Consider the following 23,106-nt stretch of genomic DNA (forward strand, 5'->3'; position numbering starts at 1 on the left):
ATGACCCAGATTGTAGCGGGGATGACCATGAGATAGAGAGATATTTAGAAAGCGCGGCATTAGAGCAGTTAACAACAGAGGATAGTAAAGCTCTGGAATCTATTTTCACATTAGAGGAAATACAGAGAGCAATAAAAGAACTACCGGCAGGGAAGGGAGTAGGTCCAGATTTAATACCATTGGAATTTTATAAATAATTTTTTCACTGCTTAGAAGAAGATATTTATAACCTTATGATTAATATACAAAAGGGGGTAGCACCTCCGGAGTCATGGCGAGAGGCCACAATGGTTGTATTCCTTAAATAATATAAACCCCCAACCAACCCAGGGCCCTATAGACCTATAAGCTTAATGAATAGTGATGCAAAAATATACTCAAAGATCCTGGCTAGCAGATTAAGCATGTTGATTGGCAAAATCGTCTCGCCTCGACAACATGGGTTTATCCCCGGTAGGGGGACAGCAGAACATATAAGAAGGGTATGTACATTACTTGACGGAGTGGAACCCTCACGAGACCCTATGGCGTTAATACTGTTGGACGCTGAAAAAGCGTTCGATAGGGTCTCGTGGGGTTTTCTTTGGGCGGTGCTAAAAAAAGTCAAGCTGGGGGATGGCTGTGTAGGGGCCTTGAAGGCTTTATATAAAAATCCAAGGATCAGCCTAAGAATTATGGGAGAGGTAAGCAGGGTTATAAAAATCGGACGTGGAACAAGGCAAAGGTGCCCCTGCTCTCCGTTACTTTTCGCTCTATACATAGACGCATTTATAAGGAGGATCAAGCTCAATGGAAGTATCATGCCAGTTATATTGAATGGGTATGGAACTAAAATTCTGGTGTATGCGGACGATTTGGCCATAACCTCTATCGATCCAGCTCTGGCAATAGTGGAAAAAGAGAGGGAAGCAGCTGGTTTTGGTAGTCTGTCAGGCTATAAATTAAATCAGAGTAAAACACAAATTGTAATAAATAAGAAAGTTGAGATGGTGGACCAGAGAATAACGGAGTCAGCAGTATATCTAGGTATAACAGTAACATCTGATTTGTCAAAGATAGTGGAAAAGAACATGGGCCCGGTGCTTATAAAAACTAAAAAAGAATTAGATAGGCTAAACAAGTTGCATTTAACCACGATAGGGAGGTGTAATATAATAAAGATGCTGTTCTTGCCAAAAGTGCTATATTTATTTAGGACCATCCCCTTAAAATTTAATAACAATTGGTTTAGGGAACTAGAGGGAGTCATGAACCGATTCATAGGGGCAAAAGGCAAAACACGACGGGACTGAAATATCTGTCTTTACCTAGAGACCGGGGCGGACTGGCGGCGCCTGACCTCAAAATGTATTATTGGGCCACTGTGCTACAATACATCAGGGGGCTACTGGGTGGTAATGTGAAGGATAGGTGGAGGGGAGATAAGTGCCCGGATGTATATGAGTTGTTAGTTAAAAATTCTTATGAGTGGCTGCTAGCATTTAATGAAAGTAGTTAATATAAAAAAGTAAGGTTCTAGACTCTTGGTGCGGCAACGTCAGTATGGTCCGCGATTCGGAAGAAAATAAAATTAGGGAGGATGAACTACTATACCTCTTTATTTAAAAATCCATCATTACCTGGGATCTTCCATGATCATGTAATGAAGAGATGGGATATGGCAGCGCTTCCTTCAGCTTCTTGGCGCTTTAATCCAGAGAAATGACCAGCATTAGCCAAGCGCTGTAGAGTGCACTCAATGAGCTGAGGCTCTCACACGTCCACTGACTGCTTCAAAGGATTTACATCCAATTACACGAGGCTCGAACCAGTTGGAAAAAACCACTGGTGACAAAGTGCAGAATGAGACAGAGAGATGGGTGGATGTAAAATAAACCGGAGGGGAACATGTAAAGAGTGGGGGATAGAAAGAAAACAAGAAATAAAGGGCATGGCCACCACGGGAATAAACAAGGTTGAAAGTGACGTGTAAGGGGGTGAGATGAGAAAAGGAGGAGCGTGTAACAGGCTCTAGGGAAAGATGAGAAAGTAGGGGACAGAATTGGAAGTGGTTGACTGAATATTGTGAAATCAGGGAAGGGGTAACAGATAGGCATCTGGTGACTTTAGTAGAAAGAAATGTAGATTTCCTTCAAATGATTTGAATAAAAGACATTTTCAGGCAAATGTGCATTTTCGAACCGTTTCATTTGGAGCCTTTGAAATGTACAATAACTAGTTCTTAAACTTTGGACAGATACATTGAAAGCAAGCCTTGCCTGACCAGTGACGTCATTGGCATTGCTCCAAGAGGCCCTGCTAGTCCAAATGCTCATTCAACTTTACTTTTTTTTAATTTAAAGAACTTTATTATTTCAACGAAATAGAGCTACATACATTATTAATCATATAGATATCAAGGCCACATATGTACTTACATTTAGGTTGTTGTCTAAGTAAATCATATATGTACAAGGCCATATGGAATAAAAAGAAATATGTTATTGAAGCAAGGTAATCTGGTGTGAAAACATTAATAATTAAATATAAAGAGGAAGGGAAACAATAAAACTAATAGGTACAATTATACATTGCCTATGTTTGATACATATCGATACATTATGTATTGTTTACAGTACAAATATTTATGATGGTTTAATGTTCCTAAGGTACATATCCTGTTTCTCCCATGTGCGCCTTGTTCTGGCCTTCCAAGGGGATTTTTGTAGGGTGCATGACTTTCAGACAAAAGTTTTTATGGCACCTGTGAATAAAGTTACTTTGGATAACAATTCACCCTGTCAACCATGCCAGAACACAGTTCTGCAGTTGTGTACACTGTCCCCCAATGATTATGTTTGACAGTAATCTGAGCATCCGGCCTAGGGCTATACATGAAACTAGAGGTGGGTGGAACTCTGCGGAATGTCACAGAGGTAGATCTTAATGTCATGCTTAATCTGACTGCAGATAGAGTTTCAATTATCCTTAATATGAGATGGTGTTTTACTTTTACCTGGTATTGAGCAATTAGTGGTCACTCCCTACCAGTTGCATTCCTTTGGCAGGTGTCTTATTTCTATATGTTCAACCTGTTGCACTTGTACAAGGCATATCACAGGGCTCTTGAAGGCCCTCCCCCTAACTCCAATCAAATTGTCCTTAAGACGAAGGCTGGCAATGCATTGTTTCCCGCTTTCTCTGTGTTTCTTAACACAGGTTCAACTGCTGCTCTCTTTGTTCTGGTAAATAACATCTTTCTTAGCCTGCTGGTTTTTCAAAGAGTGTTCGTGTTAGCCCATTGGCTGTGAGATGCTTGCATTTGTAAGACTACCCCTGCTCTCTCATCCACTGTGGTGTATTATAGCTGTGATTTCATACAAGAAAACAAGACAGAATGCCAGGATCTCATTTTGCTATGCATTTTACAAGTCCGTCAAGTGGCATTATGACATACGATACCAGCAGTTAGTGTTCTCACAGCCTGTTCTAAGAAACAGGCCATGCCCACGCTACCAAGCCAAGTTTGCAACTGACTAGGATGGGCAGTGGGCACACGTAGGCATTGAGACCCTGAGTCATAATCCCACAACACCCAAGCATCTACTACCTGGCAAATAACCCCATACTGTAAGACGGTTATGGTCAGGTCTCATAATTCTGGGCTGCCCCTATGTTGCATCCTGTCTGGAAAATCTACTCTGCATGAACAGCTGTTAGCACAACCTGGATCTCCAGTCCTGCAGCACGTGTTGCTGACTATCATTTTATTTATGGCAGAGCTATGAACATTTGCATTATTTATTTTTTAAAGTATTTTGTGGATTGGTTCTCTTTAGACTGTATCGTTACACTGAGTGGTCTGCTTTTATTAAGGTGAGTGAGCCACAACGCGTCTTCTCTGACAATTGTATTAATGACTCGAGGCTAGTCAGTTGTCTTGTTTCTCATATGTAAGCCTTTGTTGTTATATATAGAGCAATACTATGTCCTACCATATACAACAGAGATGTTTGATTGTTTGTACAGTGTGCATCCTGAATTGAATCATTTTAAGATTCTCTCAAAATTGATTATCATGGATAACAAGCCACAGTGTAGAAAAGTAATTGCCCAGAATGTCACAGTTTGGTCATGCTAGAAAGCTAGATGTGAAACCAGAGTCTCTAGTTCATAGCTCTGCCCCTTAGTTGTTGCCCCAGTTCATCAAAATGTTCGGACTGGCCTGGGCATGCTACTCTAGTGCCTTTATTTAATTGCCTCAAGCTGTGCATGGTGCGAGCGTGAGCCACACTGTTAAAACATGGTATTTCAAGCTGGTATTTATTTAAAGTCTTATAGTCTGAATTCAGCACCTGAGCATAATAGGACGGAATGTATGAAGCTCTTTGGTTATACTGAATAGGCAGCTACCTATGTTATGCCATCTATTAATGTAATAACTGCACTTTCACACATGCTTTATTAACCTTCCTGCTTTCTCAAATTTGCTTGAAAATGCACAATTTTTCTTCTTTTTTTTCAAAATATTCTTGGGGGGTAACCCATATAAACCCCCCTTTTGGGGTTCGGGCTCGCTCACTGCACTAGCTCGCTACGGTGCTGTATGCAAATCACCTTGCGCCCCACCACTTTCAAATGTCACCCACCGCCCCTGCAAACAATGTCATGTGACTAGGGATGCAATGCTTCAATCTCGGTTGTTTGTTTACAAATCAGTGTTTCCAAGTGTTCTAGTTCACTTGGATCAACTGAAGTGAATTTGGGCTGCAACTCTCAGACTACATGAGTGTGTGAAATTAAACCCAATGAGCCAAGTATTAATCTGATAACCTTATTTCAGGGGATCATCTTCATCCAACATCTGTAGGGCAGGGGCGTGGCCTAGCCCTACCACACGTATGTTACTGTATTAATCGAGAATAGGGAGCTCAGCAGGGCACAGTTTTTCCACCGAATTCAGGAATTTGTAATGTAATACCATCAGGTTCGGACAAGTAAAAAACCAAAATAAAGTGGCACAACTAGTGAATTAGATGGCTAATAACGTGGACCATGTTTACAAATAAGGGCAGTTTTCAACTTGTGAAGATGCTGTAGCAGTGTTTTACGTGGTTTTGTAGGCTGCGTGCTTTTGTCATTGCTACAGGCAATGTTATTCTAACATCAGGGAAATTAACTTTAAAAACAGCCAAGCAGACCATAAAACAGGCTCACTAATAGCCAAAAAAAACAGTCTACACACTGACTTTCAGACCAACCCATTAGGCAATGCCTGATTGCCCTATAGGCCAGTCAGACCCTGAATACTGTATAATGTATGCCTGTTCTTCATTACACAAAGTCATCCATTGCTCATCTCATTTCTCGTATCTGTCTTTTTTCTCTCTGAATGTTTCATAATTTGCTTGTTTTGGATCTGTTCAGTGAATGTAATCAATAATCATGGAAAAGATGTGGTGATACACATGAAGAGTGTGGAGACAATTTTAAATGCGGTGCCCTGCAGTGGCACACCATTTTCAAAGGTTAACCGATCACCTTTCCTTGCCTGCCAATTTTCCCAGGTCCATGCGTGATTAGTCAGTCCAGTCTTACTTTTTTTTTAGAACTCAAGGAATTGTGGTCTCATGAATGTGTGTTAAAATGAATAAAGAGTGAAGTAAAACGGCCACAGAATGTGCCACAATTTGCAGCACACACTTAATTTTCTTATTGCACGATATGGTAAACAATGTCAAATAAATTTGCCCTCCGCATAAACCCAATGGCCCTGGTCATGAACAGAGATGGATTGATAAAGCAGGCGCTCGGGCAATTGGTTGATATCTGAATTGCAGCAGTGGGACGATTTTTGGGGCAGTGAGGTGGCCAATTTGCAAACTATGGGGCAGATTTACAACTTCTGGCGCATCTCTGCTAATCAGCAGGGATGCGCCAGAACAATAGTGACACGCCAAACCACCCGTGCGTCACCAATGATGCGCCACATTTCCAATGCGGCGCACCGTGGCGTACGGATGGGCAGATGCGTGTCGCATCCCCCAGCGGAAAGACGGCACATTGCTGGAGTTGCGTCGCAGGCACGACGCCGCTCCAGCAAGGCTCGGGTGCCCCTATGCCTAACATGCTGCGTCAATCTTTACGCCTGTTTCAAGCAGGCGCAGGGTTCTGACGCAGCATGGCCGTAAAAGTGACTGAGTGAAATCTTGTAAATCTCAGCCACTTTTCCGAGGCGTTCCTGCGCCGGAATGCCCCCACCCCCCTGTGCCGGGACGCCCACATGTGGCGTAGGGCTTATCAAAGTGACGCATCTCCCAGATGCGTCACGTTTTAAATACACTGCAGCATGGCGCTGGCTTTGCGCCGCCAATGGGTCACAAAAGTGACGTAACTGCGGCGCAAATGTGACGTATGGGGCTTGTAAATCTGCCACTGTGTGTGTTCAGGGGCGTATCTAGAGGCCTGTATCTGGAGGCAGATGGGTCTCTGTTACCCTTCCTTTCACCAAGGGGCTAGAGGTGTCATTGCCAGTCCCCCACTGGGCCGCCCATTGATATGAAGATCTGACTTGGGCTGGCTACAGGCACATTAATGTAGGCAGATTGAACATGTGCAGGGGACGGAGCAGATGTAGACCCAACGATATTCTGGTGTGTGTAACCATGGTGAATTCAGCTGTGCACAGAATCAAGGCAACATTAGCAAACAATTTTATCTCAAGGAAGTTAAGAAAATATGCCTCTTTTAGAGAACAACCCTTTTCATATCACTTAAAACACGGAAGCAGTGTTTTGCGAAAAGGCACGATCCACAAATGTGGGCCACTATTTTGGGGGTGCCCGGGCCCATTGTTTATCCCAATCCAACCCTGGTCAAAAATGAATTACTGGTCACAGCCCAAGGCTGAAGTGAGCCTTCCACGAACTGGGCTCTGTTCCAATTGCTAGGGATGAAACGTGCTTCCCGCGAAAAAGAAACCAGGGAATGGGGCTGGACCCCACACGGGTCTCATGAGCCCTTTAAGAGGTTGACGCCGCTCTGCTATCAGCTGCAGCCCAGAAACACGTGATTCAGTTTGTCAGAGGAGAGAACAGGTCTGCTTCGGGCTTTCTCGCTGGTAATGATGACTGAGGTTGCATGTTAAAATTGTTCCTACGTTTCCAGCTATGACTGTCGAAGAACCCCTGAACCTTCTGAGCTATGTCATCTCCAAGATCAAGGCCAGCTTCGGCCCCGGTGAGTTTCCTTGCTTCCTACTGCGCGGCCTGTGAGCAGAGTTGACCCATGCCCCCCTCCCCCCTCCCTAATTAAAGGAGTAGCTGGCAGGAGATGAGGGCTTTAACAAACCAGTGTTGTTACAGAGCCAGTCAAATGCGTGACTTCCTATCCCGCACCCGCCCGACACCTTCCTTTCGACGCCAGAAGCGTGTTGGGAACTGTATAGATTTCGCTCGCCTTTTGTTAGCATGAGACTGATTATTTCAAGTCGGGTGTGAATTGTTCAGCCGCTCCTGGCGTTTTACCTTGTTTCAAATTGCATTGTGGTTTTCCTGGGCGCGGCTTCACTTGTATAAGTAATAGAAAAAAAAACAGAACTATTCTAAATATGCATTTTTGTTCCCGAGGCCATGGCTGTTTAGTGTATTCATGTTAGTGGATTTTCTTCATAACGCTGCCTAGTTGCTGAAAAATGTAATCATTGTGTTTCTTTTTGGAACTCGGTGATTTCAGTTTGCCCAGATCTACGCGCGAGAAGCGCACCTGTTCACGTTTATGTTTGGCACTGTGGGACTTGTAGTTCTCATTTTATAATGGGATCCACAGCAATACACATCCAGAGTGCATGGAAAACCTGTACTGGAACGGGGAACCGTAACTTACTCTGAAATGTCGCGATTGGCGATTTATTTGAATAAGTTAACCATTTGTAAATGAAAATACCAAAACATCTGAAGCCGTATTAAGAACAACTGAATGCTATGAACGATTCATCTTTTAAAAATCGCGTTTGCTGAAGGATCCGACTTTAATGTAAAAGTAGCACACCTGTAGACAGCGCTCGGCCCGCACGCTTGAACAAAGACTGTAAGATGGAGGAAATTAAACCGACTCCAACCACAAAGGGGCAAACCTGAGGTGTGGTTTTCTCCTTCAGTCTATCCGGTGCAGGCCAGCATGCCATGATGCGCTTGTACACCGTACAAGGAGGCTTTCACAAATAACTCTATTGTGTCATCCCACACCAGCCCTGGCCTGGGGCTGTCCCCTGAAGATCACCTCATTTTATCAGAATATTATCCGCTCCTTTGCATAAGTAGACCTGTTTGACTGGATTAAGGCTTGCCAAAGAAATTGCAGCAAAGACACCACCCTTGCAGAAGTCAGCTGAGCAGCAATTGCTGGAGTCTGGTGTACAGACCTGGAGCTCTTGAAGCAGCATGCAGGACCTACAAGAGTTATCCAAACTCGTACAGAGTCTGTTTCCTCCCAGGGTCTAGGATGCCAAGATTGTGACTTACCTCAGTGAGGCTCCGCAGCCCTCCTCTGCTAGTAACAATATGCCCACGAGGCTGCCCATCGCAGAACGAACAGGGAGGACATAGACTGAGCAAACGCAATATTGGGAAGAGATTGCTAAGCGTTATCGGACAAGTAGCCCCTTAAAGACTAGAACTCGTCTCTTCATTAAACCTCAAGGGAAAGGGATGGTTGGCAAGGTTTTGTGGGCCAGATCTCCACAAGAAGGGGTAGAGCCCCATATGTCCACAGAAGCGGCCCGCCCGCCACTCCATTGGTGCAGCTTGGGCCTGGGTGAGCTCCCTGCCCGCCACTCCACTCCTTTGCAGCACTCTCCCCTCAGTTGCAGGACAATGCCCTACAAGGTGAGTCAGCGCAGCCAAGCCAATCAACCAGGTCAAAAATTACTGACAGCAATCCCCCCCCCTCCTCTGGCGGTCCACAGCTCAATCATTCGAGGCACAGCTCTATCACATTCTGCCCGCCCCTAGCCGTACCACGCAAGTCCTGCACCAGTTTGAGCAAGAAATCTGCAGCCTGTCAATCTCAACATCAAGGGAAAGACAGGGTGCCCCCATGCGAAGAAAGTCCCATTTTCCTCCTGAGGAACCATCAGAAAATCGAGGGACCACATGCGGATGCGGGCAACATTCCATCAAATGACTTTCCAAACATCAACAACTAGCCTATCAGGAAGGGCAAAAAAGGCTAACGAAGCAATCCAAAAAGCAACGCCTATTGAAAAGAACTTCAACAATGCATAAACCTTTCAAAACTTCAGAGGTGCATGAGGGCAGCAATCCAGTCAAACTCTTTCTGATCTTCGTACCTCCAATGAAGCCAAAAGCTCAGTTCTCAGCTTCGAACGATGCACCGCTCTCTGCTTCTATGATGGACTCACAGCTGGATATGTGCCCCTACCCGCTATAACTGGCAGTAAAAAAATATCTCCAGTGGAGCTCCCAGGATCTCGTATAGAACACTTGACCCAAGGTACAAAAGCTGATTTAAGTTCCCCTGAAGTGACGTCAGATGGCCACCAGAAGGAACCTGCAGCACATGCCACCCCCCGCCCTCCTTGTGTGGCAGGAGCTCAGCAGAGCACCCAGAGCCAGGCAGCGAGAGAGCTGCACTGTCCACAGAAGAACCATTGCCCGCAACTGAGTACTAACAGCCGGGAGGTGGCTAATGGGCCTTCACAGTGGCACGAGTGCAACAACTTTATTTAAACCGATGACTCATCTCACTCTGATCTGACCAGCAGAGGTCCCTCTGAGGCCAATTCATAGGCCCTGCACCCCGCTCTTCAGCCCGCGAATGAGGACGACAGTTGGACTTCCTCCAATCAGGCCCGGCTCCAGGAATATTTATTTGGGTGGGCCAAAGGTAAATTTGGGTGAGCCACTGCTGCCCCGATTTATTGCTTATATATCTAGCCAGGCCTGCTTCTGGGCCCTCCTTTCTCTCCTTAGTCTTACAAGGCACAATAAAACGCACTCTTTTCAAAGTCTTTCTAAATGTTATCGCTCTCAAAAGCGCTTTTCTTCCATGTAATGTCCCTTTGATGGGGAGGAGAGGTTTCTAAGGTTGGAGTATTAGGCAAGTGACACTACTGGGGCTCCCTCTGTGCGAGCCTTCAGGGATAAACCCTCTCCATTACTACCTCCACCTGACCCCCGACTCTGCAGCACGCTCCCTTACAGGCTTGATTATCCACTTTTCTACCACCCATCTACGTTACACCTTATTTCACAGTTGATCGTGTTCCCCAGTCCCATATCAGCCACCATTCATTATTTCCAGTAAAAAACAATAGTAAAATCACCTTCAAACTTGAAACATTGAATATAGCAGTAAATGTAATTAGCATGCATGTTAACGTATGCTCCACAGTTGTTCTAATCAGCCAGCTTTAGTGCCGGTGCAAAAGTCTTTTTGACCTCCTTTTTTTGACCTCTTTCTCTGTAGATAACTCAACTACCACCCTTTATCTCTCCATAGCCACTCCCCCGCATGGTCTCCGCCTCCGACTCCCCAACTACCACCCTCCACCAGTGCCCCTCATCTCTCCGTAGCTCCCCCCACCCCATGACCTCCTCCTCAGATTCCCTCACTGCCACCCTCCACCAGCACCCCTTATTGCTCCATAGTTCCCCCCACCCTGTGACCTCCTTCTCGGATTCCCTAACTGCCACCCTCCACAAGTGCCCCTCATTTCTCTGTAGCCCCCACCTCAAGACCTCCTCCTCTGCTTCCCTCACTGCTCCATCCACCAGCGCCCCTCATCTCTCCGTAGTTCCCCCCCAACCTGTGACCTCCTCCTCAGACTCACTCACTGCCACCGTCCACTAGTGCCCCTCATCTCTCTGTAGTTCCTTCCCTCCACCCCATAAACTTCTCCCCGGCTTCCCTCACTGCCACCCTCTACCAGCGCCCCTCATCTCTCCGTAGCCCCCAACTCTGTGACCTCCTCCTCGGATTCCCTCAATGCCACCCTCTACCAGCGCCCCTCATCTCTCCGTAGCCCACAACCCCGTGACCTCCTCCTTGGATTCCTTCACTGCCACCCTCTACCAGCACCCCTCATCTCTCCGTAGCCCCCAACCCCATGACCCCCTACTTGGATTCCCTCACTGCCACCCTCCACTAGTGCCCCTCAACTCGCCATTGCCCGTCTCTCATATCCATTTCATTTGTTGTATAGCGCTACTCAGATCAGTGTGGGGTGTCACAGTACTTTACATAACCGCACACATTATACAGAGACAATAAATCAGTCTACGGGGAATGTCACATAAGACCATGAGGATTACAAGGTGTAGAAATCACATGTCATCCATACTGGTAGGCAATTTATTTTACAAGGGTTTGGTCTGGGGAAGCACAAACTCAAGATTTAAAGAGTACTCCAGTGGTTGGGGGTTGGCTTTACTGATAAAAAGGTACAACTGCCCAAAAAAAATCTTTTTAGTAACATTAGAAAGTTGAAAGAATGTAGAAGCTCTAACCATATCACAACACAAAAAAAGCGAAGATTGTATTCAGCTCCTTGATGACATTTCATAGGTCACTGTCCTATGTTAGGATAGTAACTTCTGGATTGCAAGTAACACAAGGATATCTGTGACAGAGGTAGTAACCCACTGAGCTATTCCCATAAAATTCAGTTTATCTGCATTTAAAAACGACCAAAAGACAAATGGTTGCTCTGCAGCAGTATCGTAAATCACCAGTTATCTGAACAGCTGTTATTGTCGTTGTACGTCAGTGGCAGGTTCACTGCGAGGGCCAAGTCTCATGTTTGGGTGAGCCAGACTCGTGTTTGGGTGGGCCACGCTCATGTTTGGGTGGGCCTGGCCCACCCGGCCCATCCTCTAGAACCGGCCCTGCCTCCAATTATTATTCATCCCAATGGACATTCTGAACAGAGGAAACCTACTACCGTTGTTTAGTCGTGTGCCTGCATTAAGGGACATCACCTCAGGGGACCTAGAGTGGCTAAGATTTGAGCTCCCTCTTTTAAACTCAGCTGGGGAAGAAACTACGTCGAAATGGATGAGAGAGGCCCAGAGATATGCAGTGTGAGCAGAAAAAGCGACCTTCTTAGAATGGGGCATTGATATATCTCTATCTATCCCTGTCTGTAAAATATCCATACATCCTTCTAAACTCACATCACAGGGAAACTCCAACAAATGTGTTGAAGGAAACAACTGGGGGAATTCGGGGCTGGATCTCCGATAAAGTGGGCTCGTGTGCATTAACTATTGTTTGAATGCTCAACCAGAGGGAGGTGCACTTAGACATGCAGAAAGAAACTTGCAGCATGTGGGGGGAGCTGACACCCACTGCATCAGTGAAACGGGCCGAAGCTTTAGCCTTGTGAGCGGTCCTACTCACATGACGTCCCTATCGATACTTTTTTGGAATCTTGCAGGCCTCGGGAGCATTAGGTGAAGTAGGGAAGCCTTGGCTACCTGGAAACAAATGATATCCTATGTCTTCAAGAAACCTGGGAGTTTGTCCCCTCACTCTGGCCAGGTTTTATGAAATTTCCACTCCCGCTTTATGATAAAGTATGTTCTGGTGCCTGGCTGGGGGCCAACCAACCCTCCTCAAGCACGCAGCTGACCTTGATGTCGCCAAGCTCCCTATCGATAGTAATGTGGCCCAAGACGTCCTCATTAGAGGTTTGAAACTCAACTGTAAAACACTGGATCAGAGACAGGTCAACCGTTACATAAACGCTGTAAGTACAATATTCAAGCTGACGACAGTCCAGAAACTGTTGGACTGCTTAAAATCTCTCATCCTAGATCACCCTGCCCATAAAATAATAATATTGGGTTATTTCAATATCGGCCGTCTAGGAGGGTCACCGGATCACTCATGAGAGAGGGAGGCAAATAATACAGGAACTTATATAATTGCAAAAGAAAAGAAATACTGATTTTTCCCATCCCCAACCTGCAAAGGTCGTTCAACCATTGACTGTCTTCCTCTCCGAACACCTGGTTAGGCAGTTGGCCACTTTCGAAATTGCAGAAAGGTTGGAAAGTGATCACAACCCTTTGAAATACACTGTCAACCTGCAGGTAAAACCCTCCATGGAGAGCACAATTGTGGATACATCAAAAGGCGAAGAGAGAGTAAACTTAGTCAAAAGAATAAAATGGAGGCCGTAGTACTTTACAGCTGTAATAGCTTGGCTAAGCAATGGAGTGCCTGTAACAAACTCGATCCAGCAGGACTTGAACCTGAAGGGGGGGGGGGGGGGGGGGGGGGGGGTTCAGGCCAGGACTGAATTATGTCTTCAAATAGCTCCTCGTTCTGGAGATGTTTTTTGGGGTAATAAACATATGATAAAAAGACAGGCAACTTATAATTAATATCAGAGAGCTTAAGGCACATACTAGGACGCACAGGGAGACAAAAAAGGCATCAAAATAAAATATATTCTTATTTATTAAGAAAAAAATTAAGATGGCAATGTCTCTATAGTATGTTCTTTTTATTCATATACATGATCATTATTATTGATTTACAAAGATAGCAATTGTTTCATAAGACATTCTCCTAACCTCACTGAATTATACTATTGCACATCTCCCTTGCATACTAATGAGAACAACAATTCTAATAATTATACAAATGACTGATTATTTGAATCGTGATTACATAGTAGTGGCCTGGCTAATTTCGTATTCATAATTATCACCTTCCAGTTTTACAAAAATTGTTATCTTGGAAGGTTCCTTGGTATTCATTGCTTTACTTTCAGTTGCGTTTTTTTGACAATCGCAAAAGAAGGTCAAGTCATGGAGCGAAGCAACACACAATTACCCCCATCCCTCTTAGATTTCTCACCATGTTGAGGCCTACATGCCTCTCCTGACCTCTTTCCAAGCATAAAAGCCCCTCCGCCTTACCTCATTGTCATTTCCCTTGGGAGGTGGAGGCGCCATCCCTGCTGACACAAGACTGCGTAATGTAGCACTGGTTCGGGGGTGCTGTGCCTCTTCGTGTAGCAGGTGTTCTGTGGATGGAGAGTGGGATACCCCTCCTTCAGACGGTTTCTGCAGTGTGGCAGGAAGCAGTGGTGCGCTTCTCTGCTAGCGGGTCAGACCTGTAGGTGAGATTGGCACTTTTATAAATCTTTATTGGAGCTATAGTGTATGTGATTGGTTCCCTTTTTTCATTAATTCTCTTTTCCAGCCTTATTGGCAGGCTTTGTATGTCGCTTCCCAATTGACTTGGTTACTTACCTGTAATGTTCATTACTCCGAGTCATAGTCTTCCTCGTCACAGTCACAAAGGAGCACCCCGTGTTCCAGGCACAGCATTTACCCATAAATTAAAAAGATCCTCACCCAATATGGCCACCTGACAGGAAGTACATGTCACCTGGCCTATAAGGGTGGGACCAACACAGAAAACATCCTGAAATACAAAAGCAAAAGAAAAGACAACAATTTTTGTTCGACCCCCCCCCCCCCCTACCACCACCAAGGGCGGGTGGGAGGGAACATGACTGTGACAAGGAAGACTATGACTAGGACTTACATTACCAGTAAGTAACCGAGTCATTATCATCCTCGTCAGTCACAAAGGAGCGTATACCCAAGGGTCGGATGAACAAAAAAAAAGACATCCAGGATGCCAAGGAAAATACAATGCAGAGAAGCACACAACCAGTGAACAGCCGCAAGGATGGTGGAGCCAAAACCCCCAGAAGAACCACCCCCAACTGCAAGAAATTGGGAGAAGGCATGTGGGGAGGACCAAGATGGCAAAGCACAAAGCACCAACTAGGAGGCACCTCGAAAGAAGCCCAGGAGGAAAACATACTGGGAGGAAGAACCCCAAATGACCGGGGGAAGAGAGACCCCCTGTAAGCAGGAAGGCCAAAGAGAAAGCGGACCGAACCCAATGGGAAGAGGTCTTCGTAGGGCGACAGCCCCGCCGGTCAACCCCAAAGATGACAGAGAAAAGGCCACCAGGCGAATAGAGGCTGTACGCCAAGATAGAGCACCAGAGTCCAAGGCAACCAGGGAATGGAGCCGCATCCCAACCCCGAGAGGTAGGGGAAGAAGATCTTGACAGGATGAAGGACCAGGCAGGCAGGGAAGAAGCCAAGGTCTCAAGGGAGACAAGAGAGGACCCCAGGAGAGCCGGAATGGCAGACCACCAGCAGCGGAGAGCAGCCCAAACCGCCCTGAAGGAACTCATCCACCCGACAGGCAACAGGGAGAAACCCCGCGAAGAAGAGTAAGCATAGAAAACCACCAGTGATGGAATCTCATTCACCTCCATCTATTACCTTTCTATACGATATGCTTAAATCTATCCAAAGTGAGGCTAGAAAGGAGCATAAGAGAGCTCAACTGGCGACTATGAAGATTCAGGGGGCCATTAGGAAGAATACGAAGGCTTGCTTAGAAGTCATTGCCAGAACCGTGGCCTTGGAAGAAAGGATAGTCGAGCTTGAGTCGGGGCTACAGAGTACTGCCAACAAAACAATAGCAAATGACGATAAGCTAGCAGACATTATGTGGAAGCTCGAAGATTCCGAAAATAGGCTACGCCGGAATAACCTTCGCCTCCTAGGGATTGAGGAGAATGTTGAGGGACAGGATATCAGAGGATTTGTTATTAAGTTGTACTAAGCCGCATTCCCCGAACTTTCTCATTGGTCTTGGGAAAGTGAGATCCAAAGAGTACGCCGCTATCCTTTTACGTTGAAAAAAAATCCTGACCCTGGAGCCAAACCAAGAGCCATTTTGATTTTTTTTTTTGGTAATTTTTTGCTACGACAAGCCATCTTTGAGAAAGCCCGCCCTGAGGCCAAGAGATCTGCAGAGGGACATTTATTTTTCGTTCGCCCAGACTTCTGCCACGCAACTGTGGAACGCAGGTGGCGACTGCGCCTTCTGATAACCCCATTCCAAAAGAAGGGTTGCGAGGTGTTTCTAATGAACTCTGCATGGTTAAAGGTCAACTTTAAGGGCAAGATTCGATTTTTTTACTTCTGAAATACAAGCGGAGGAGTATCTTAAAGAACTTCCTGATGTTTGATCGTTTGTGGTTTCTCGGTTTGGGTCGGGGTGGCTTGTCTGGTTTGGGATATGAGTTCTGAGTTTGGAGTATCTGTTATGCTGCTAGGGCTATGGCTTATCAGATATATGCTGATGTTCAATAATTAATTTTCTCCTCTGGGCTCCCCTTTTTTTTTCTTTTTTTCTTTTTTTGCTCCTTCTCTTTAGGATGGATATTTAGACAGGGAGTGACCATGGGCACTCGGGAAGTGGGAGGCATCGCATGGGTCTGCTGACCTATTTTGCCCTTTTTGGGGTTGAGGAAGGGTCTGGGGCAGGGTGGGGGAAGGGCGTTCTTGGGTGGGGTTGGAGCTGCGGGGGGGGGGGGGCTTGCACAGGACTTAAGGTTATTTTTGGAGACAAGTGACATGAAACAGGATTGCTGTAAGGGACTGGATATGTTTTTTGCTTTCTTCTTTTCCTCTTTAGCTTTATGTTATTCTTCTATTGGTCTAGCTGTTAAGAAGTATGGCTAATATCTGTATAGCCACTATTAACATTTGTGGGCTCAATGACCCTGTCAAAAGGCGTCGGGTTAGAGAAGATTTGCGCTTCCTGCGGGCAGATATTCTCTGCCTCCAGGAAACGCAAATTGAGACTAGCCGCCACAAACTTTTGGATTTTGATGGGTATCAATTGGTGTCTTGGTCCAGACTTGAGGCTAAAACTAAAGGAGTGGCAATTTTGGCACGGAAGGCAACGGTGAGCATCACTCTATCTTCAGTTGATAGTCTTGGTCGGTGGGTTACAGTTCATGGGAGATTTCTGGATAAAAATGTTACGTTATGTTCCATCTATGGCCCTATACTTGATGACCCTGAATTATGTAAGTGGTTGAGTTTGGAGTTGGTCGGCTGGCCCTCACCGTTTATTATTTGCTGGGATTTTAATATAAATTTGGGCTGTGAATGGTTGAATCAATCTAGGGTGTCTTATACAGTGAGAAAACCCAAAGTTTATCAGGCCCTGCGATATCTTATGGAGCTACATGGGCTGATTGATGTCTGGGCTGTATTGAAGCAGAAGGATCCGGGATTTACTTTTTTTTCGGCACCTCATAAGACCAGCTCTAGGCTTGACTATTTTTTTTTTATCTCAGCTGCCCTTATCTCTGGCTCTAGTGTCACTAGGTTCCTAAGGGTCATTTTGGATCATAATCTGCTTGTCCTCGAGGTTTAATGTGCGAATCTGTCGGAATAAAGCTGCTGCTTGGACCTTCAATAGAGGATTGTTTACGGATACTAAATATATTGAAGCTATGGCTCCCTGGATTCTGACATTTTTAGATGAAAACTTAAATAGTACTGGGATATAAAATGTATGGGACACGCTCAAGGCAGGGATTAGGGGGGAGACAACTCTATATGGGTGGGAAAGCAAGAGAGAAGAGAAGGTGAAAATGCAGAGATTGTATAAAGATTTAGAAGATGCTGAGACTTCATTGACTCAAGCAATATTACAAGGTGGAGACATTGATATCGCTGACACTCAGACTATCATAGCCAAGTCAGCAATAATAGAAGTATCGCAGGCTACAGCAGCTGGTAAATTTATGGCATGGCGATCTAGAATGTTTGAAAACAGTGAAAGAGCGGGACAGGTGTTAGCTGCAAGAATTCGAGAAAGAGAATCTGCCATCCGGATCAATGCTATTCTGGATCCGGAGGCTGGCCTGGTGACAGAAGAGCGGGCCATCGCTCTAGCTTTTCAAAAATTGTATTATGAGGATATTATCGATGATGAGATTTTGCAGTCCGAGATCGAGGAATATCTAAAAGAAGTTGAGGTTGAGGCTTTGTCCCCTGAGTAACTTGCAATTTTGGATGCTGAGATAAGAATAGATGAGCTGTGGCAAGCGATAGACTCCTTGCCGTCGGGCAAATCGGTAGGGCCGGATTTCATACCGGGTGAATTGTATAAAACATTTCGATCACAGCTTACTCCCGTCTTGCTAGAGCTATTTCGAGATGTTCAAAGGGAAGAGGTACCTCCGGAATCATGGCGAAGAGCCAGAATTGTTGCCTTTTTAAAGAAAGGCAAGAACCCAACCGATATGGGGTCATATCGACCTATAACGTTTATAAACCACGATATTAAAATTTATGCCAAGATTCTCGCTAATTGTCTCTCCGGGGTGATTAAGAAGCTAGTATCCCCACAACAACACAGTTTTGTGCCGGGAAGAGAAACTATTGACCACATACATCGCACAATTGCTCTTTTTGATTTTACTAAGGTTTCAGGAGACCCTATGGCCGTAATTCTGTTGGATGCCGAGAAGACTTTTGATAGGGTCTCCTGGCCTTTTTTATGGGCCGTATTGCGGCATTACGGTCTAGGTGATAGTTATATTCGTGCTATCCAGAGTATGTATCAACAGCCTACAGCTCAAATATCGGTTATGGGAAATCAGTCTGGCACAATTTCTATTTTAAGAGGTACTCGGAAGGGCTGTCCTTGTTTCCCCTTATTATTTGCCATTTATATTGATCCTTTAATAAAATAAATTCTTTCTAACATTTTGATTCAACCAGTCAGAGCCAAAGGAGGAGATACCAAAATCTTAGGGTATGCGAATGACCTTGCCATATTGACGGATTCCCCACAGATTGCTTTGTCAGAAATTCAGCGCTTGACGTCAAATTTTGGCAAGATCTCAGGATATCATCTAAATGTTCCTAAAACGCAAATAATTTGCAATGAGAAAATTAACCTGATAGATCCACGTGTGATTGACAAGGCTAAATATTTAGGGATTGAGTTAAGTTCCAAACCGGATGAGATTGTCGAGATTAATCTTTCCCCCTTATTAAGTAAAATCGAAATTGAGGCGCGTCGGATCAACAATCTACACTTAACTTTGATGGGGAGATGTAATGTGGTCAAAATTATTTTTTTTCCTAAGACTGTGTATGTGTTTAGAGCTATTCCTCTGTTAGTGGACTTGATTTGGTTTAAGAAGGTAGAGCGAATTATCTCGTGGTTCGTTTGGGCCGGTAAAAGGCCCAGACGAGCTATGAAATATATGACGTTACCAAGGGAGAGGGGAGGATGGTCGCTACCGAACTTCCAATGTTAAATATTGGGCAATTACGCTGTGGCATATAGGTTTATTATTGGATGGGCAGGAACCTGTAGGTGCTGACATTTCTATTTATCGTTTAATTTTTGGGGAGGAAGCTAAGGGGCTCCTTTTTAGACATATTGATTTTGCTTATTTTAAACGCGTAAGGTTTAAGACCCTGATGGCTGCTTTCAAGGTTTGGACACCCGTTAGAAAATTGTTCAAAATCGGGAGACTACATATATATACTCATGTTATAGACCATGCTCTCTTACCGGAAATCTTCAGGGATGGCTATTTCAGAGAATGGAGTTCTGGTAATAGGGGATATTGTTATGGAAACGGGGATTATGTCTTTTGAATGTATTAGACAGAAATTTAATATAAGCAACCAGTATTTCTTTAAATTTTTACAGATACGAGATTTTTTGAGTCAGAAAAGGGTTAGCTGGGATCATATTTTGCATGTAGAAACGATTCAGGGTGGACCATCAACTATTTCTACGATGTATAAACTAGTAAATGAAACCAGAAGCAACGACTTGGATAAACATTTTGGTCGTTGGCTGAATGATGTACAGGCAGGACAAGACATATGTGAAGAGTCTTTAGCTCTTTCTCAATCTGCAACAATGTCAGCTAACTTACAGGTTCAATGTTTTAAGACCTGGTTAAATCTATGTTACCCCACATCGCGTACAACAATGGGGTGGGGTGGATGGAGTTAATTGTCCTAGATGTGGTGAATTTGCGGTAGATAGCGTGCATATGTTTCCTTTATGCCCCAGTTTAATCCCATTGTTGGATGCAGTCTAGCAACGGTTGGAAAGGGTGTTTGGATATATGGTTAAACTCTCACCGCAGGTTGTAATGTTGGGAGTTCGGGATACCAATAGGAATGTTCCAGAAAGAAAGCTATTATTTATTGCGATGGCCGCATTTAGACTGTGTGTAGCCACAGTCTGGCTGGATTATTTCCCCCCGACCTCCCATGAATGGTGTAGTAAATTTATAAATGTTGGGAAGTGGGAATTGTTAATCTTTAAAGGGAGAGGCCCGAGGGCTCGGAGGGAGGGGGAACGGACTTGGGAGCCCCTTACAAATTGGCTGAATCCTGAGAGTTAAATTGTGCATTTTTTTTGATCTGTTGTGTAATGTTTTTTCTCTCTCTCTCCCTTTTAAGATTGGCTTGTATAGTTTAATGCTCCCGCAATATGATTTTTTTAAGTATTCCATTTGTCCTGTGTTAAGATACTCCTGCAGCCCCTGGGGGGGGGAGGGATGGGTGGGGGGGAGGGATGGGTGGGGGGTGGTGGATAATTTTGGAAAAATGTGGGGAATGACAAAGCTATAACGCATAATGTTCTTTGCTATTTTGTTTTTTTTTCTTTTGGAGTTTGTTCTTATGATTTTCCCAATAAAAATATTTAAAAAAAAAAAAGAAAACCGCCAGTGACGACCGCAGACCCCAAGGGCACAGCAAGTCCAAAAACACTGGGAAGAACATGTACCACAAAGCGAAACTCTGAAGCAGTGGCAGGATCTGAACCTGAGTGCAGTGGGTGCCAGCGCTACCAGAGACACGAGGTACCAATGAGCAATAGCTCTGTGGCAGAAACAGACATATACTTGACCGGGTACTACAAACCAGAATACACCAGAATATGAACACACAACCTGCGAGGAAGGACTGTGACCTCCAACTCTAGGCCACATCACCAGCATTAACTTCCAAACCCCCAACGCCAATAGGAGAGGAACAGAGATTGGTAGAGCGGGAACCACAGCAAAGGAACAACCGCCAGGAAGGAAGAGGGGACACCAAGGCCGGCGAGGCTCCAAAGCACCAACACCCCACGCAAGGAAGAAGTGTGAAAACCATGGCTGAAGAGCAATCTGAGGGGATGCAAGAGAACCAACCAGGGTCACCGGAACTGCCAGGACCCCGAAGAGAAACCCAAGAAGTAGAAGGCGAGCCAGCTGAACCGCACACCCAATCACCTACCCCGGCGAAGAAAGCGCAGACTCAGCAGAATGACGTCTGCACAAGAACCAACCGTGCCAAATCAAAAGAGGAGAGCGAGCCCCCCCCCCCCCCCCCCCCCCCAGAAGGTTAAGTAGGCACGGGGCACATGAAAGGCTGGTCGGACCAAACTCCACACATCGACAGGAGATGGTCAAAGTGTCCAGGAGCAGCAAATACAACAGCCAAGCAGAGGACACCCAGCGATCCGCGGGGAACCAAGAACCCTGAGGCGAAAGAACTGAAGTACAGTTAAGGGAGTAGACGGGATTCGAAGACAACACAAGGAACCCATGAAACTGCAGGCCAAGCCACATTAACCCCACAACCATCAGGACAAAAGGAGAGATGAGGAAGAATCAACCAGTTGACAAGGAAGGAGGAAGCAATAGCAGGATCCGATCCCGTGACCCGTGAGAGCCGATGCCACCAGAGGCACAAGACTTAATATTGAATGAAAGCCCCTCAGAGAACAAGGCACCCCAGGAGCACACATTAGACCTCCCAGGGGAGCCAAGACCAAAGGAAGGACCCAAGGGACAGCGGGCAACCCAAAGGGAAGGACACAAAAAAGGAGGTGCAGACCCAGGGCAAGAACCGCAACACCTCCGAAAGAGAGGATGCACAGGTAATCCACAGCACCCGGTATATCCTGGTGGGCCACATCCAGGATACAAACCAGGTCCGACAATGCAGACCTCTGCGAACAGACGATAGCAGGTGTATACAGGGTCGTACGGCAGTAGGCACCAAAAGGGGCAAGGAGCCAGAAAGGCCCTAGAGGAAACAAGAGGCAGGAACTGCGGCAACACACCAACTTGGCTGGAAGGCAAACGGAAGGCCACGGCCAAGAGACCCAAGAAAGGGCGGTGACCCCTGACTGGCCCGATACCATGAAACATGTAGTTTGTGAGCAAGTGCCACCAGAGGCACAAGACCTACCATTGAACTTTAGCTCCTTGGAAATAGAGTAATTTGAAACCAAAATATTGGCCGTCGGAGCGCACGGAGGCATCTTGAAAATCACCGACCGCACCAGTGGAGCGGGTGTCGCTGCTGCCTAGGGTGCCATCTGCACTTGGGTGCCACAGATGCTGGGGTCTTGCCGCTTTCCTTGTCTCCCTCCTGCCGCCGCAGTTACCAACGCGGCCGCCGAGCGGAGGGAGACTTCATCTCCCAGGTGCCCCAGAACCGGAAGTGCCGTCGGTGCGCACGGAGGCATCTTGAAAATCACCGACGGCACCAGCGTCGCGGGCAAAGGGGGGGCCCTCTACGGCCCTCACATGCCGGAGGAGGACGGGACGGGCCACTCCACTCGACCTTGTCACTTCACGTCACTGAGGTAATGACTTATTGATCCCTTTTCACACACTAGTAAAGGAACATCCCCACAGGACACTAGTCGGAAACCTCCAGATTGTTTTGATGTCTTATACAAATCCCATAGCAGTAACTCTATCATGATTCGCAAGGGGGATACCAAGAACCCTGTCAGCCAAAGAGCCTTATGTCCTGGGTCACAAGATCATGTAAGGTTACCTCCGTCCACTGCCAGCACAAATGCATCTCGTGAGATTTTAGATAGCAAACCTTTCACTACTGGACGAGCTAAATTCTCTTTGTAATACTAGATATGCTACCGTAGAGGATAGAAATGATCTTAAATTCCCCCAACCTAGCCCCGCTAAAAGAACCCGCACAACAACCTCAATCAACAGCCCACCGGAACACCCCTCATCACCTAAAAATGCACTTAGGCAAAATATAGTATCTCCCCAGCTCTTACTCCAGTAAAATGAAGCGGGTTGGGGATAATCCCATAGGGAACGAACCCAAACTACAAAAGTTGTGCTCTAGTCCTCCGTTGACCTTAGCTAATTTCCCCCCAACTTCGGAGGAGATACTAGACCAACCATTACCTCAGT

General features: G+C 45.7%; 1 protein-coding gene across 1 annotated transcript in view; it reads left to right on the plus strand.

Moving 5' to 3' along the window:
• The first annotated feature begins 7,032 nt into the window (after positions 1 to 7,032).
• The window catches only part of LOC147731314 (melanoregulin-like), a 189,731-nt gene continuing 173,657 nt past the window's right edge, over positions 7,033 to 23,106 (plus strand). Inside the window, exon 1 of the mRNA XM_086954181.1 lies at positions 7,033 to 7,218. Coding sequence (XP_086810307.1) covers positions 7,149 to 7,218 — 70 coding nt within the window. The 5' untranslated portion in view covers positions 7,033 to 7,148. The remainder of the gene's footprint in view (positions 7,219 to 23,106) is intronic.

The sequence above is a fragment of the Lissotriton vulgaris genome, chromosome 2_1 (genome assembly GCF_964263255.1).
Source record: "Lissotriton vulgaris chromosome 2_1, aLisVul1.2, whole genome shotgun sequence".
In the NCBI taxonomy this organism is placed as follows: Eukaryota; Metazoa; Chordata; class Amphibia; order Caudata; family Salamandridae; genus Lissotriton; species Lissotriton vulgaris.